General features: G+C 46.0%; 4 protein-coding genes across 4 annotated transcripts; 1 reads left to right on the top strand and 3 right to left on the bottom strand.

Moving 5' to 3' along the window:
• Positions 1-109: 109 nt before the first annotated feature.
• LAJ45_04667 (uncharacterized protein) lies at positions 110-693 on the bottom strand (the record flags this gene model as incomplete). Its single annotated transcript, XM_046114244.1, has 2 exons — positions 110-453; positions 519-693. The coding sequence occupies 2 exons, from the start codon at positions 691-693 to the stop codon at positions 110-112; spliced, it is 519 nt and encodes a 172-aa protein (XP_045972766.1).
• Positions 694-4,690: 3,997 nt separating this feature from the next.
• On the bottom strand, positions 4,691-5,758 carry LAJ45_04666 (uncharacterized protein; the record flags this gene model as incomplete). The annotated part of the gene is made up of 1 exon (XM_046114243.1): positions 4,691-5,758. The coding sequence occupies one exon, from the start codon at positions 5,756-5,758 to the stop codon at positions 4,691-4,693; it is 1,068 nt and encodes a 355-aa protein (XP_045972765.1).
• Positions 5,759-9,879: 4,121 nt separating this feature from the next.
• LAJ45_04665 (uncharacterized protein) lies at positions 9,880-13,705 on the bottom strand (the record flags this gene model as incomplete). Its single annotated transcript, XM_046114242.1, has 4 exons — positions 9,880-11,051; positions 11,110-11,806; positions 11,865-13,254; positions 13,380-13,705. The coding sequence occupies 4 exons, from the start codon at positions 13,703-13,705 to the stop codon at positions 9,880-9,882; spliced, it is 3,585 nt and encodes a 1,194-aa protein (XP_045972764.1).
• A 2,376-nt stretch (positions 13,706-16,081) lies between these two features.
• LAJ45_04664 (uncharacterized protein) lies at positions 16,082-16,478 on the top strand (the record flags this gene model as incomplete). The annotated part of the gene is made up of 3 exons (XM_046114241.1): positions 16,082-16,110; positions 16,206-16,329; positions 16,398-16,478. 3 exons carry the CDS (start codon positions 16,082-16,084, stop codon positions 16,476-16,478), a joined length of 234 nt encoding a protein of 77 aa, XP_045972763.1.
• Between the last annotated feature and the right edge of the window lie 1,607 nt (positions 16,479-18,085).

The following is an 18,085-nucleotide window of genomic DNA, read 5'->3' as shown; positions in this document are numbered from 1 at the left end:
AGGCCAATTGTACCTCACCGAGATAGAACGTCTGAGAAAACATCAGCACATATTCTTAGCTGCGAGCTGATATACATCGTACTTACATGATGGTGCGTTTACACCCGAATCACCTTTCCCAAAAGCGAAACCTTTTTCCAGAACCGTTGGAGCGGGATTCCATTAGGTCCCTTTTCTTCCGGCTCATGATTTCCGACTGAAGTCGGTCCTCCTCCGTTTCTTCATGAAGAGGAGGAATGTCCCGGTATTCCTGCAGCAGCTCATGCCAGTAGCTCCCGGGCCCACGCTGAGTGCTTGCCGCTTTCCTCTCTCGTTCCTTGCGGATGCGGGAGGACCTAGCCTCGAAATATTTCTCCCACTCAGTAGGTGGGGGTGTGGTTGAAGGTGCCGAATCGAGGCTCTTGGCGTTTGAGAAGCGCGCGTGGTGGGTATTGGTGGAAGCGCTTGGGGGAACTAGAAGATCTTAGCCATGTTTCTTCTTTCTGTTTGTTTTATTTTTATGGAGGATATATGCTTACGGTTCGCTAGATGGGACCTGACTCGTTCAGGCTGCTCCTGAGTGGTTGAAAGGCGACCTTCAGGGCGTTCTTGGTCTTCGATCTTTTGCGGTTGGCTTTGGTTGGTGTGTTCGGCACCGCTTGCAGAATTGTTTGTGGCGTTCATCTGGCCATAAGCTTGGTTCTGGTCTTCCATGGCTAGCTGAATGAGAATTAGTTTAAAAAAAACGAGGGTAATCATTGGAAGATCAATCATGGTTATTTACTTATCGATCGTTGCTCTGAATTTTCTTTAACTCGAAATTAATCTACAGCACACGCACAGTACGTGATAAAGCCTGCGCAATCCCTTGTGAGCTCAAGAACAATACACTGACGAATTGATATATAATCGATAGCAAGTGGGAAATTCGGAGATCATTACCTCCACCTACTTCGGACGAGGTTAATTACTTCAGGGGAGCGATTTTTGGAGATCTGAAGAATGATCAATAATTTCTAAGGCAAACCTCACCAGAATTATGGGGCTTGTAGAGAAAATGGGAACAAGCGGGAAAGAGAGTGGGGTGGAAGAATAGCTGGGCAAAAGGGAGCTCAGTTGTGGGGAGCGGCTAGCGCATTTCTGGCTATAGCCAGGCGGGCGGCAGCAATTGAGAGGGGGTTGCTGTTTTATTACGAAAGTGGCTTTGAATATCAATCTCTAGTTTGGATGTCCCTTCAATGTCCCATGATTTGAGCAACGACATATAGGATCCGATATTCATGGGAGATTCTACCACAGAAATAGATGTGAATTGAGGAAAGATCATATTGGAATATATGCACAGCTTTCTTAGATTTCGATTAAGGGATCCGGACTCTATGTGTGTATTTATGTATTGACTTTCTTTCTCTTTACTCTTAACACTACACATATATGTAAACTGAGGCACAATGGTAGACCTTAAGAACCATTATATGTTGTCGTAGAGCTTTTCACTGTTCAACTCCCCTTTCATGCCTCGGAGAAACGAAAGCAACCCTGCGTGCTGGATGTGTCAAGGTATAACCATACGGCGAGAAATATATCGTCTGCGATGACTGTGAGCCCTCTAAGCCTTACTGATGGTTGGAAGTATGCGTACATGCATGTATCCACATTGAAATACCTTACTCGCTGTCTCCTCGGGGTGAGGAGCTTGTATAAGCCACCCCACCGAGGTGGAGAACTACATGTACATGTGTAAGTCACCTCGCCGAGGTGAGGAATAACTTACGTGCCACGTGACCGAGGTGAGAACTATACGTACTTATGCAAGATCAAGCTGCCCTCAGATATATAAGTGCAATTTCAAGTAGCAGTCTGGGTCACGAAATATCACTCGTATTGACGATTAATTGATACATTAATTCTGCCCACTGTACAAGCATACATGTATGTCTACAATTATACCTGGCCAGCTGGGTTGCTATCTGATCAGGTCTTCGATCTTAACAATTTATTATTCATGTAAATACATGTATATAACGCACTCCTATCTGCTCTCTGCTGTTAAGCTGAATCTAATCCCCTGGCCCGGGCACCCACTCACGTGATCAGTCGCTAGTGTCTCCTGCGAGGCTTAGTGTCTGCGCCCCTTGCCGAGTTACGCACCGACCTTCTCTAAATGATCTAGCTAAGTATGCAGCCAACAACTGCAGTCCTCACATGAATTATCACTCGATTTATGCAATTCTCATGCCCTGAGCCTCCGAGGCAGAGTCTGTCTATGGGCATCGCCTAAATTAGGTTCCGGATAGGCAAAAACCACTCATAGTTTAGCGAACCATCAATGCCAACTTCTCCTCCGTTTCACAAATGAATCTTTCGACTCTTACAAAGCCCTTCCTTGGTCCTACAATACATCGGGATCGCCGCGCGGCGGCAATTTCTTTTATTTATGGGGAGGGAGGGCGGTTATAACCCTTGGAGTTTCCGCGGACATAACGTATTCTTAACGACTTTCAGCCGGAAGCGCTGGTAAAGCTGCCACAGTGTCCGCTTTTTCTTCTGCTGACCCAAGGAAAAAATTCGGCCTTCGCCCCTAGGAATTCTGTTTCGGAGATAGATCTTTCACCATTCTGCGCGTGCTGGTGTACTTATGGCGCACAAAAATATGTGCTCCAATTGGAATCACAGGCTTGCAAAGCTAAGAAAGACCATGGATAGGGCAGTATCAGAGAGACTCCATTTCACTTTACATGATGATCGACAGCAATGACAGGCTTGAATTCGAATGATGTCTCGAGTCAGGGTAAATTTTTCATGGTTCCCCTTCCCTCCTCATTAGGGCATAGGAATTAGTACACGCCCCTACATCTTTCAAACTTCTGGCTGCTTTATAGCTACAGCTGACGCCACTTATTTCGCCAGAATTTCTAGAAAGCTAAGATTGCCGCCGCCGGTATTAACCCGGCCACTAGCCTTGGATAATACGAACGCGAACCTCTATCTCTTGGATCGACACAAAGACCTTCAGAAGAAGATAGACCCGGGCACATCTCCCTACCCTTGACTGAGGAATTCACTGTTACTATTACGTGGTGTAGTGTAGCCCATGAGATATTGCTACTCGAGGCCTTGCCTCGGGGCCTCTACCTCGAGAGAGCTCAAGGCATGGGTCTACAAGGCAAACTATCTGAGATTCAGATAATCCTACTAGTATTGGTGGCATGTGTGGGGTGAATTGATATTTTTATAGTGATATTCGACCATTATTCCTGCACTCCCCGGTTTAGTCCTGTTAAGGTTGCTTCGCTTGAAGTGGATATTGGTATTACTTCGACGTCGACATGCAGGTCTAATTATAGTAATGATCTACCACGAGCGCAGCTCGAGGCATCAACCCCTTCTACACGAGCAAGCAAAGGCATAAACCACACGAGACAGGGGTACCTCGGGGTGCTAGTCTCTGATCGCCTCGAGCAGCTTCTTGGACTACACTAAACATATTACACCATTGCCCGTTCTTATGACTAGCAATTATCTGCGAGTGATATCCGGTGATTGCAATTGTTGCACGAGGTTGATGCCTCCTATGGATGGGGGTTATACATTTAAGGGTAGAGGATAGCGTTCAGAGGTGGAAGATCTAGGTTCATCTATCCAGCAAGCACTCCAGCTATCGGTGGACCTGGGAGCTCAGGGTAGAGCAAGACGTAGCAGTTACAGCTCTGAACCAGGTGTAGGAGAAGTAAGCTCAGAGAATTGTTGTGAGGCCGAGCATGGGAGAGAAGCGAGATGATATCTGGGAAAAAGGTGTTCTCCTTATAGGGGCGTACATAAGCACGATCTTTGGATGAATATTTCATTTCCTCTGAGGAGTCATTTGTATATAGTAAATTAAACCTAACTTGAAATATATTAGACTCATCTAGTAGACTATATGTGTGTATGACGGCTGATCGTAGTAGGTGATTTTCATTGCTGATGTGATTGGTGAGTGACCATTTCAACGGGGTTACTGTTTTGGCCAATCAAGTAACTGGAAATCAAGTATGAGACACTGCACATAATTGGTAGGAACCTCGATTCTTCATTTTTCCCGCTCTTCTTAGTACATGTTTAGGCCAATTGGCTTCCTTCCCAATATCCTCAAATCCTAGCGAATTCCGGAACATCGGGTCTGTCAGACCGGGTTTAGATAAGTGGGATAACAATTCCTAGCAAGAGAGAGCCACGTCTCTAGCATGTCCCTGTTTAATTAAGTATACAACGTCTTGGTCAAATTCTAGACATTTTATCATCGAAGCCAAGTGAAAAAAAGAAGAAAAGAAAAGAAAAGCCAGAAGTTATCTTAAACTTTGGAAGAGAAAGCGAAAAGATGAAGATAAACCCAGCCAGCAGTAACAGTAACTACATGTAAGATCGTAAGTAAACATGACTAAAGCAGAGGGGAAAAAATACAATCTGAAAATCATAAAAGCATCATCGAAGTTCGTAAACAGGCATAAAAGAGAGCACCAATCCCGTTGGAAAAAAAATGAAAAAGAAATGAGCTATCATAAAACCGAAGATGGTAATCCAGAAAAGAGCAATGAAAGGTCCCCCATAAAACGATATGAGACAATACAGAAAATGTACCGCGAAAAAGCAAGAATAAAAGCTCCAGATCATAAACCTCCCAAATATTATATGGATATCAACAAGAAAAAAGAGTACGACACAGAGGTCCCTACTTGTCCTCAAGAAGAGCTTCAATCATCCCCCTCTTGGATCCTTCCACTGGCATGGAAATGAGTCTCTTATCAAGTGGAGAATGATGAGCACGATAGCCATAAGCACCGCATTTGATCTTCGTCGCAACCGCGCTCGCAATGCGCTTAACCCTTGACTTTTTCTTCAAGACTTGGACAGGCTCCGGTGCATTCCAAGCCTCAACCTCAACAGGGAACGGACGCCACTCTTTCAAGTCCGGGAGGTAGTACAAATTCAGGTCCTCTGGGTCGTTAGGCTCCTCCTCGTTCAATCGAGAAATAATGAGCTTAGTGCTGATCGGTTTGGTTTCCCCCCACAATGGACGCTGCTCAGAGGTAACATGGGTCACCCAGGAAGTTTGGGAAGAGGCATCGGATGCAGTCAACCATTCGTCAAATGGAGATTGTGATCCTTCAGACTGGGTTTGAGATCCACCGGGCTCAGAGTGTTTGGTCTCCCCACTCAAAGCGCTGATGGTCCGTTCAATGTATAGGAGACGTTCCGATATGTTGTCCGGAGGTTCTGGTAATTCGGGAATCATTTCGAGACTAGAAATAATTTCTTCCGCTTCCTGCACAGCGAGATCCCCGATCGGTTCCCAGGATGGATGCCCGAATCCAAGTGGAGGGTTATGTCCTGGTGGGAGATCATTTCCCAGGGGGTTCAGTTGCAGAGGACGATGATCCTCTTCTTCGTCTTCTTCATCGTTGTAGTCGTCTTCTTCTGTCTCTTCTTCTTCATAATCCATCTGCTCCGCCTCTTGATCCTCCGCTCCACCAATTGCCTTTAAATCTTTGAAGAATGCCGTGTTCATGAACCTACACGTTGGTCTTCTACGGATAACGTGTGACTGCTCCATGCCCTCTCGATCGAGTTGCTCCTGAGTTCTGATGATCACAGAGGTTGGGGATTGGCCCCCGATATAGGTGTTTTGAGGCTTGCAATAAGGTTTAGGACAGGAGTCAACGTCGAGACAGTTGGAGCTGGTGCAGTGGTTGATGTCGTTTGTTGAGGGCCCATCGGGGGTTATAATTAGAGCCATCATTGTGTAATGTTGATGATTGAATAATGGGGATGGATGCACCAATATAGGACTGATGTACAGAAAGTAGTGTGATGGACGAATTTTCAGACGCTGAGGGCACGTCACACTTGAATTCCACCTTTAATTTACCTCCTGCAGCTGCAAATCTATCCGTAAGCCCCGATGCAACCAAGCATGATTCAAGTAAACTTACCAGAGTAATGGGAATTAATTCTTTTTATGAAGAAACCAGTTTTTCGTTTGATTTTATGATAGAGAAGTAGTCTTGGTATGGGGAGGGGAAGACGCCGTTTTGTGGCCCACTGTATGAGTTTCAAGAATCACCCTTCGTACTTTTTTTCACTCTGAGGAAGGAGGGGGGAGCCGCTGGCTTAACACGTCATCATCTGCAAGGTGTCAGCCAATTGAATTCTAGCCCGCTGGGAAGATATGAATGTCGGCTGCTTTGACCGTTTCAACACAGTTTTATTCGGTCTCTAAGTGTGCGGAAATCATAATGAATGGTGTACTAGTAAGCTTGGAAGACCTTGCATTTGCATCTGTTGCCAAAGACGCAAGAAGTACACCAACGGTGGCACTAACCCTACGAACTTGAAAGGGGTGCCATACTATGCTCGAACTATTGTCAGGACAGTAGACTAGTGTTTCCTCGGACCACAAGAGGCTCTGCTGTTCTCGATGAATTGTCTCGACCCCAAACTGGAGACGAGACAGGACGATAAATTGATTGGCCTACGAGGATATAGATGCTTCTTATAGTTGTAATCTGGACTAGACACCTTTCCTTTCCGCGTGGATGAGACTGTCACGTATGCTCTCCCCACGAGCCCCTGTATTCCTTCTTCTGGGGTGATCCCAAAGACAACGTACCCAAGCGCTGTAGAGGAATACACCAATCAGTCGATATCTCAAGTTGCAAAAGTGCTGACTGAGTTCGAGGTGTCGTATAAGGCTTGGCAAAGACATCACTAGCAGTGTTAGTTACCGCTTGGCAAGTCAATTAAACCGTTTCCGGAACAAATATTATTCTGTGTCCAGAACTTACTTTCCTCTGGTCAGAGTAGGCGTAAGAAACCGGAAAACAACGTCGCTCATTGATTTGCGCCTACTCTAGAAATATTTGCGGCTTGAATGCCATGCGATAGTAAACTGCACTTCCACGTTCTCCCAAGTAGAGTACTCAAGTAATAATACCTCCACAAAACCCGTGTAAAGTGTACACCACCACCAGCGGTACAATATCGGTGTAGTTTCCAATCCAATCCACTTATCCCGACCTACACCCCACACACTCTCTCCAAAACCGCATACAACGTCTGGTCCCTAGAATACCCCCCCCCCCCCAAAAGTGTGGGCGCACCGGCCCTTCACCATCCTAGGTACGCTGCATTTTCAGGTGGTACAACTCGTGGTTGAGTTAAGGTTACAGGGGTAGCGGGAAATTTCCCGAAAAAATCCCGAAAGACAACGCGGAGGAGCGTCCGTTCCCGGTTCTGAGTTTTTCACGAACCTTGCCTGTACAGGAGATCACGGGGATGTTTTGTGATATGCCTCTAGAGTAGGTACTCGTTCATCTGGAAAGCTCAGCCACAATAAAGTGCACTCTTCTTACTAAGGATGAGGTGACACGGCATATACGGCAAGCCCCAAATATTTTCAATGGGATGTGCCGACATCCGCTATAGATAGTTTCTGTCTGGAAGCCACTCAAAATACCATCGTTGAGCTGGACATGAAACGGAAAGAGATGCCCCAGTTCGTATATACAAACACTATTGGATGACTTTTCTCTCTCGTGTAGGTACATGTGTACCAATTAATCCCCACGCACCACATGTTGTAGATCATGTGGCGTAAGAGTTTCATTTTTATATATATATATACCACTCTTACCACTCTATATAGTGCAAAGCTTAAATGCTTTCGGGGAGCACCGATACTAAATCTGCCTACTTCCTATAGCCTGCTTCCCGTAAGTATATTATAAACTATAGCACTAGCAGACTCCGTGAATCCTCCGATAACCCATCTCCTATCCTGTCCAGAAGGTCTGTTTTCCTCCTCCATAATATATTGCACATAACTAAATCTACATATAAATTAATTCTCGAGGGCCTAAAAAACTCACTTCTGACCAACCACCACGACCCTCGACGACGCCCGACCACCAAAGAAGGGCAGTTATGTAGAACTGTAAAGCCGAATAACAAGCGCCAGGGAAGAAAGAATAACTGGGTAGCTGCAGCGATATTCGACGGCGCTTTGTTGCTGGCACTGTTACGTTGGGTGGGCTCGTGCGATTCTGCGAGTGAGAGTTTGGGAGCGCCGGGAGAAAAGATTCCGCGGGAATGCAACCCCTATACTGGCAAGCTCTCTGTTTTCCGTTGTTTCATGAAAAATGGAGATAAGGGCACCACGTTCTGTTGGATGTTTGTGTTTTGTGCGCCGGGAGCATCACCACAGATCACTCGTCCCCACGAACAAGAGAGTGATGGACATTCATAATGTAAGCTGCCGCTTCTAGATCTAGAGATGGGTTATGTATATAGAAAAACATAATCCATACAGCTAATAGAGAATTTAGCAAAGGACAGATCTAGCATGAGATGGTGAAGTTAGGGTCCAGCCTTCAAAATCTCTCAATTGTATAAGTTACCTAGACTAGACCCACATCACAACTTCAGTTACAACTGCCGGCCCTCTCGTTGAGGACCCCAGCACCACGAATTAAGCGCAACACGGTCGACTCTGCGCGTGCCACTGAAGAAGCTCAGGGAACTCTCTATTAGTACAGCCTCCTATCGCGGCCGTAAAATCGTGTTGCAGGCAACAAGAAGACACTGTGTACTGGTCTTGAGATTTGAATTGTAAAGCAGCCGCCATTGGGCTGTGTCGCCTCATTGATCCTGAGGCATATTGAGAGGAGATCCGCGTGTACAACTACTGAAAGATTTTTTAATCTGTGAGGATACTCGCCAGACGTAATGTTAAGGATTTGGTTGCATGGGCTCCGGGGATGGTATATTTGGCGCCATCGACGGTGGGGTTTGTCGGGATTTCGAGGCCACAGCGGGGTGAGTAGGTAATATAATTACATACCTTTAATTCAGTTATCCCTCTACTTCCAGTCCTGATTAGCTGCTGGATTGTGCTTACTACGTTAGTTGAGAATAAACCCGTATAGTTTGAATGGCCCGTATGCTTGACTAAAGTACTGGGTGATCCTTGATGGTCACAACTCTAGCTATAGGTTCCAAAGGAACTGATATGGTCATCGGCACTCGACACTTGCAAAATTCACAGCTCGTACACCAGTCTAGTTATGAACAATGGGCATGTCGTTCCGGAAGCGGCGGCAAGCTATTCGTAAAGTGCGAGGACTCGCTTTCTGGACGGTCTTGGACTTTTGTGAGTGAGTTTTGTACCCTCGTAGGTAATTGAAGTAAGTTGCCAATAGATAGATCGACGATACGCGGCTGTCCAACTACCACCATATGAGTACCTGCTATCACTGATAGGCTAGGTTGGTTTACCTTTGTCTCGAAATATTTAGGCCATATGGGGTGTTCGTCATTCATACTGAGCACGTGCTTCGAGTAATATCTCCTGATTGTGGAACGAACTTCAAACGGCTCAAAAGAAGGGCCACTTTCATAAGGTAGTTCATACCAAGACCAAATTCTAAAGATACTTTTAGACAATTCCTATTCAACATCACTAAAACTTACAAGTCCCGACAAAACATAGAAAATCTAGAAATATGAGTCAAAAAACAAAAAAACAATGGGTATCATTATATCAATACAGAGTCATATAGTCATCAATTGCTTTTGGGTCCCATCCCCGCTTGCTCCTTTTTTTTGTTACCAACCCTCACTTTTCCGCCGCTCCACTTCCACGACAAAAGAAATTTTTAGCTATAAAATATCAACAAAGTCCCTCGTGTCAAAAGAAAGAAAAAACCCCAATAAAAACATTACTTCACACCTATGAACGACACAAAAAATGAACAGAGATTATTTTGGTCCCACCGTCATAAGAAAAACCGTGAAAAGAACCGAGCTGTCAGAGATACTAAGCGTAAACCAAACCTTCAAATCGAACTCCAGAAATCTTCAATACTAATGCCCTGAACCCCCACCTCCAAAGAAAAACCCATCAAACAAATCCATGCCACTTGGATTACCACTGCTGCCACCGATTCCACCCGCAGCGCTGCCGCTATCACTCCAGTTGTCACCTTCCCAGTCTAGACCTCCTAGTCCAAACGTGCCCATATCCAGGTTTCCCCACGGTACGTTGTCCAGTGGGTACTGCAACTGTGGATCTATCATCATTTCTTCGCCTTCGCTAGCCAGTCCAGAACATGGTAGGCCAGGTCCTGCAAGGATGGGCGGAGATGAGCCAGCGGACGAATGTGTCATGTGGCTTTGGTGTTTGTTCCACATATTTTGGTGCTGTTGCTGGTGTGGGTGTGGAGAGTGCGGTAGATGTGGTGATAGTTGCTCCGCGCTGCTATATGACAACGGGGGGTGGAAAGCCGTTTGCTGCATAGATTCGGCCTTGTGTGTGGGTGATAAGCCGTACTGCTGCTGTTGGGGAGAGGGCTGTTGATGCTGCTGAACGTGGGGGTGAACATTGTTATTAGTATTCCTGCTGTTGGGATTCGAGTAGCGGTTTCCTGCGGAGGCTGCAGTAAAAAGTTCTCGAAATCCATCGTCAAAATGTATCATTCCCCTTCGGGGTTGTTGAGCAAGATTCTGTTGCTGTTGATGTGTCGCGGAGTATCCATTTCCGTGCCTGCTGTTATGTTGTTGTTGTGAATGTTGATGTTGGTGCATCTGCGGAAATTCCGAAGGGTACTCGTTTTTGAATACCATCGAATCTGTATCCGGGAACTTGATATCTGCTTCTCGCTCTTGTATATTTTCCCCTTCAATTTCTTCCACATCTTCCCCTTCTCCATCTTCATCATGCTGAAACGGAGTCATTCCCTGGACCTTTGTCTGCATCCCGGCCGTCATTCCAGTTGCTCCGGATACACCCGTGTGATGAGTCAATGTTCCTGAAGGCAATATTTTATTTATTGGCCCTCGTTTCCCTGCCAAACACATCTGGACTGTAGCTCTTGACATGCGTTCAAATGCATCCCTACAAGCTTCAGCGGGTGGACACTTATTCACTAGATCGCCCAAGACAGAAGTAGCAGCCAAAATCGTAAAGTCGACCTCGTCCATGGAGAGACGGGACCTGACTAAAGGTGAGTGCCATATAGCATAGAGGAATGAAATCCCTGTTCTTATTAGTCAAGTCTCTAGGGCGTTGGAGGGTGCTTGGGAGTGGTTATTTACCAGCCATGAATAGATGATGAGTAGCCAAAAACGTGTAGTTTACTTGGTGTACTCTATGCAAATGCCTGTAAAGTCTTAATACCTTACTACCAGCCTCGGCAACAACAAGATAAACCCTCTCCTCTTCTTCAGCCCTCTCTACACGATCTTTTCTACCTCCTAGCCCTCGTTCCGCCGCCCGTCCCCTGGCAGAGCTTCCGCTCCCTCCCAGTTCACCTGCAAGCAGAACTGGAACCGATAGGCAAGGTCGATATAGCATTATCTTCGTCTGCCAGTAATTTAGTTCTAGAAATTCCAGTGAGAACGACACCCCCGTTTCGTCTTTACTCTTGGGCGAAGAGTCCATCCATTCCTTCAATCGACGGTCAATGTCTTTGTGCCAGCATTGAACCGTTTTGAACCCCCTTAGATATGGCGTCTGAAGATGATATGGATGATGTGATGGGTAATCTTCGTTCTGTCTTGGCGGATTAGTTGGTAAAGGCGGATTCACGCATGGATTTGCGGTTGCATTTGAGGAAGTGAACGAAAACGAATGAGACTGCTGCTGTAAAACCTGCAGTATCTCAGACTGTAAGAGACGCAGGCGAAAGTAATGATGCGCTATGAGTTTGTAGGATGGTAATTCTTTATTAGGTGAGGGCGGAGTTATTCCTTTAGTCGGATGAATATACTGGTCATCGAGTATCGAGGGAAACTAAAGATAATACCAAATCAGCGCAATCAATTAGTCTAGTGGGAAAGGTGGTGCTTACCTTGGTGCTAATGACCTCATCCGCTATTCCGAAAGGCCTTCCAACACATGTGCTTACTAGTCTATCAAGACTATATACGCACCACCATAGTCTTCGTCGTAGCTCTCTCGACCATTCCCTCCTACCTTCTTTCCCGTCCTTTTTTACTTCCTTAGCATCCGAATCTTCGTAATGTAATCCAAGATCTACCGCCAGACGCAGAGCAACTCCTACAATATACCACAGCCCCGGGGAAACTGGTCTTAACAAAGCATAACCAGCCAATAACAAAACTGCCTGAAGCTCTTCCAATCCACCTTTGCTTTGGCTTAAGAATGTTTCAAGATGGAGTACAGCTGCTGCATGGTATTGTTCTGGCTCGTAATGCATTTGTGCCCTCCCCCTTTTATTCCCTTTTTCTGCCTTCACCTTTGGCGACTCGTATACATCCTCGTCCTTCGTTTCGTCCTCTGATTCCTCCGCGTCTGATGCCTCATCGGGCCCTTTCAGGAATATTCCCGCACCAATAGCACACACAATATTAAGCATATATTTCTCCTTGGGGCTGCCTCCATAGGCGCCTTCATTTGAACCACCACTGATCTTTTTGTCTCCAGTACCGTATATCCTATCCAGAACCCCCTCAAACTCTCCGATATGCAGTATGGGTATTTGAGGATTTGCATACTCAAAATACCGGTTGATCAATCTCTGGGCTAATGCTCTTGTGGGGAATGGCGCAGGCGTGATAGTGGGTTTAGTGTGAAGCCCGAAAAACGAATCCCGCATCTGTGTGTCTTCATCATCATCTACATCTAGGTCTTCCTCTTTCCCAGAAGCCCCGGAAGCTCCGATTCCCAATCCTCTCGTGCCGCGAATCCGTGTGGTCGAGCCAATCCTAGGTTTATTTCTTCTAGTTCCGGATGCCCCGTCGGCTGCCGTGCTACATTGATCATGGTTGCTATTACCTGTTGCACTGCTCTTTACAGCAGCAAACACCACTCTCGCGAACGAAATGCCTGAGACGGAGCCTAGATATCTCGGGTCGCTTGCACCGGCAAACGACACAAGCCCGATATCTGAGACCAGGTTATCTAATTTCTTTTCTTCCAATGAATCTGAGTTTTGCGGCGATCTTTCGCGCTTAACTTTCGGCTCTGGAACGGCAATTCGAGGGATCTCGATACTGGTCAGTGCCGGATCGATGGGCGTCTGGGATTGTTGCTGAGAAGATGGTGGGGGTGGAAACTCGGGAACGGCAGTTGATGTCGCTGTTGTGGGGGTAGTCGTTACTGGAGGAGGTGGAGGCGGAGCAAGATCGGGGAAGGATTCCGCCGGAGAGAATGGAATGTTGTTCGCGGTCAATAATGACTCCAGGTACGCCGATCGGGTCTCAAGGTAGTGCACGTAACTGCTCAGATCACCTCCGGGTTGGTTCAGCACGGGGTTTCCCGCAAATTCCGCAATATAGAGATACGGAACAATCGAGAGAAGTCCCCGGATCATCAGGGACATCATTATAAGAATACTACCCACCTTCGAGGTATCTCTCTCTTAGTAATCGGGTCGTACCCCACACATTTCACCCCAGCCTTTTCGCAGGACAAACAAGCCGGCAGTCTCTGATCACAGCGATTCTTTCGCAGACGGCAGCGATTACACGCGCTCACGTTTCTGAACGAAGAGGACCCCCCACCAGCACCGGAGGTGGTCGGCGGCGATGGTTTCTGAGCGGGAACAGGTGGTGGCGAGTCGCTCGTCGCTACGTGGGCATGGGCGCCATCGTCATTTGTTGCACGGCGGCGGCGCTTGTGTACACCGGAAGTGGCATTTGAATTCGATGAGATAGATTTGGTAGTCATTGCAAATGTATTGTAAAGATTGCTGAGGAGGGTGAATTTTTATTGTTCCATAGGGCGTATGAATGGGATCTCAAGGGGATACGGGAAAGTGCAGCGGCGGATATCAGCAACTATCCGTATTGGACAAGATCGGATGAAAGAGAGTGGACGGATGGATGAGGAGGTGAGTCTCGTGGAAGAGATGGGCGGCCAAGAGGAGAGGAGAAGGAAAAGAAGAAAAAGAAAAAGAAGCTATTCTTTCTGAGCCCCAAAGTCAGCAGATTAGATATCACCGTGCCTTTGCAGGGGACTCGGTCAGACAGCTGGACAATCGTTGTCGTCTTGGAACCCTTTTGAGTACCCTTCTCTCTTCGTGAGTTTGAGGTCCTAGTGAAATCGTGGTGTTTCTTTTTCTTCCTACTTTCTTTCTTTTTTGCTGAGAGATCGATTCGGGTCAAGGAGAGGGCATCTGGTTGAGTAAACGATGGAAATTTTGTTGCCTCTGAGATTCTGGAGCTGAAGGTCTTCGTCAAATGGGCAATGTGATGTCTTTCAAGGAAGGGATTGTTCTTCCACCCCTCTCAAGCACTCGTCTATTTTGACTTCCTACGTCTAGCCTCCTCTCCTTCGTCTCTTCTTTCTTCGTAGGTACATATATGCATAGGTGTATTCTCTCTCAGAATTCGCCGAGATTTCCACCCATCACTTCAACGGTCCAGTGATAAGAAACGCTTATCGCTCAGAAAGGCAGGTGTGGTGCTTGAACAGTTACGTAAGGGTTCTTTAAATCCTCATTCGTCAGCCTGATTGATGATCCAGACGTTCTCCCACCCTAACTACATGTTGTTCCCGGGAGAGCCTCACTCTCACAATGCGTCAACTTATTTTACTATTGGGTCTAAGATTGGATCGTTTCATGCGTAGTTATCCAGGCACCTATCGTTGATATGGGCTTTAATTTCTCGACAAGTGAGATCTTTGTCCCCTATTCTCACCTTCTGAATCAAGCAACCAGCTTCATGGTCATGTGGGTAGGTTTGTAATATTGACTGCTATGCGCTCAAAGGTACCACTGCCTCCTTTGAAGTGTCCATGTCCAGTGTAAATTGCATTGGCGGCCGTTAGTCCGTCTCCTTCGAGTCTCGACTTCCCTCTACGACAAAGTGTGCTTTCTTCGTGAGCTCTACCCAATCCTTTAAGGGACCTAGATAATCGGAAGGCGAGGTGGTCTCTCCGATATTACCGAGATTTCGGGATGGTCTAAGATTTCAAAAAAAAGTCCATTCGAGGTTTCAAGACCCAGCCGTACTTCTTTGCGGTTAACCACCAAACGTCCGGCGAGATGTGGAGGACTATTTTTCTGGAACAAGTTAGGCCATCCCGACAACTCGGTATTCCCGGCTGTCGAACAGGGGGGGCAATTCCTCTATCCTCAAATCCATCAAGTTGCAGGATCTTAATGCGTTATGTTGTAGAAGTCTTCGAGACCGAAATTCTCCTTCCATCGTGATAAGCTTCTTCGATGGATCATACATTTGGAAGGTGCTCATAGAGTTCATCCACCGTTTGAGATGATTTTTCTCTTCGAGCCTTCTTCAGTGTGGGGGGGGGGAGTTCTCCAAACCCCCACGTTTGTGTTCGCCTCACACTCACTTAAACGTCATTCAAGACATGGAGAGAGCCATCATGGTGTTGCACAAGAAATCTAAGACCTTAAGCTTCTGAACCCTGCGTAGAGCTCCTACTGGCACGGCCAGCCCTCATTCGCTGCCCTTCCCAGAACCTGGTCTTTCTCATTCCTACGAATTCCTTGAAACACATTCCCCACCAATGCTCTCGATTGGCTGGAGCTTTTTTGCCTCACTTCAAGGACTCCTGTCAATCATCTCTTATTGAAGATTTTCTAGGCAGCTCATGGGTAGAGTACTCGTACCTGACCAGATAACCACGGTTCGAGACCGCGGCTATGTAGCAGAACTGCTGTACATTGCCTATTTCGTTTTGTTTCTCCGTCAGTACCCACAATTCTTTGCTTTTGTTGAATATGCAGCTTTTATCCGGGGCACCGGGGTTGTTTGTTTCCTTTTTGGTGGTCGTCGAGCTTTGCCTTGTGGCAGAAAGCCGAGTTTAAAGTCCCCAGTATTTAAGTCTTGGCAGTGCATGTGAAAGCGAAGCCACTAACCTCACCTAGCATCACAACATAATAAACACCGGGGCCATATGAGATGCGATGAGATGGGTACATACCCACACTGGCAGCCATCACCATTATCATACGTCACAGGGCGTAATAAATTCTTTCTATTCAAGTTTTAAGCTCCTAAAATCCAACAGGAAGGGTGGAATTTAAGGAGAAGACGATCTAGATAGCAGTTTGCCACTGAAGCTGGTAGTTACATGGTATCTGCCTTATTCAAATTTACAAGGTATCTATTTTTATTTTTCTATGTAATCCTCGGATTCGATTTTCATGATTGAGACGAGCGGATTCAAATTAACTACTCTACATATCTCGCGGTAGGTCCGGACTTGATCAAAAATCAAGTAGCCTCTTAGAAGTCGTGGATTACCCACCCGCCAACATTTACCCATGGAGCATGATTAGTAGGATTCAGTTAGTGGTTCGTGCGTACAGAGACCGAAAGGTGAATATATATTTATATCCGTATCCTCATACCCTGTTTCATTGGTTATTTCAGCCAACCTTTAGTAGGGCTCGGATGAATATATATCCCTAAACCAAAGAACTAACCTCAGTGGGCCTAAGTCATACTCTAAACCACATGCACCCTGAACAATATTTTTTCTAGACAAGATCTTTATATTGAACGGCTCGTTCAAAGGATTGATAAATGACGATAGCACACGGCCTGATGGATGCTAAATCCTTCTATATTATCATTGGCCCTCTGAAGAGGGATAACACGCTTCTTCAGCTTTCTTAAAATGACTTAGGCCCGAATATTATCCGAAGGACGGTGAAAGTTTCAGCGTCCGAGGCCTACATCTACGAGCTCATCCTGGCAGTGTCTGTATTAAAAGTACTATTCATCTGCTCCACAAGATTAAGAAAATTGAACAGTGATACTCCTTACGTAGGAGAAATTACATCAAAAGATAATCACGATAACAATCATGAACCTAAATCTGCCAGATTAATGATGTTCAGTCCTCTTGGGGTTATGTACCTCAACAGAATAAATAAAGCAGGTTATGGATAATATGGACCTCACCACTTCTCAAGGCTCGAGAGTTGAAATAATCAGCATGAGACATTCAACAATCCTATTTTAGGTATGCGCCTTTTATACCACCACCTAAGAATGAAATTTTCAGATGGAAGTGGCCTGATAGTCCTCCTCTAACCGCGCAAACCTAATATGCCAATTTCAGGAACCAAAATTTCCCCGCATTTCAACGTCGGCCAGATACTATTGTTTTTCTTGAGAATATGATCCTTGTTAGATGCTTTATTGCGCCACATAAACACTCAATCTCGACTACCTATTCCTTTCCCACATTTTCCACAGGAGTGCAGATGGGTGTCCTGCCCTTGCAAAAGCTTAACCACCCACTGCCGGGAGCGGGGAAGTTTAGTGGGGCTAAGGGGCGTATCATTGGTACCCCAATGGAATCCTTTCTCAGCTGTCCAAATAGGAAGTTGGGCGGAAAGATGGCTTACTTGAGGAATCTAGAGTTACTGTTGGCTGCATGCGCACCGTCGGAGGAAATGACTGAGGTTGTCAACGTGATGTATTGCCAAGCTGGAGACACACCTACCATCCGAGTTAATACTGAGCGACATATAAACACTGAGTTCATCACTGCAGACCATATCTAGAAGGCCGCAACTCTTTGTGGGAGCTGGGTTCCGATGGTGACTATCAGGATACGTACATATAAAGGAGTTTACATCCAATCATCTTTCACAAAGATCAATATGGCTTCCTAGTTGAATAAATATCGGGAATCCACCCATCTTTAATCAAACACTAGAAGGCTGAAATATATGAAGTCTCGTGCCACTTTGCATTTTTCATATAGCGGCTATATGTGCTTTATATATACATATGTCTTGTGAAAATTACAATGCGGTCAATGATGAAAATACATACTTGCGTCAGTCCGGTGACTTAGGCTACTATATAAATGAAAAAACGGCCTAGTAATAGAGAAATACACATCTCTCAAGGCGAAGCTTTATCATATTCGCAATCCATGAAAGTCAATGTCAATTCTAAGCATACAGCTTCATTCGAGCACTTGCCATATTGGAGCGCCGATACATATATACCCACATAATGTGTTATGATCTGATCAACGGATCTACCTATGTACCTTGTCAGAGGCAAAGGACTTGAACTAGCTCTACAGACAGACGCATGGGCCAAGAAGGGGCAA

Source organism: Morchella importuna, assembly GCF_003444635.1.
Source record: "Morchella importuna strain M04M26 chromosome Unknown Morimp01GS011, whole genome shotgun sequence".
NCBI lineage: Eukaryota > Fungi > Ascomycota > Pezizomycetes > Pezizales > Morchellaceae > Morchella > Morchella importuna.
The sequence above is the reverse complement of the archived record's forward strand: the minus strand, read 5'-3'. Positions and strand labels throughout refer to the sequence as shown.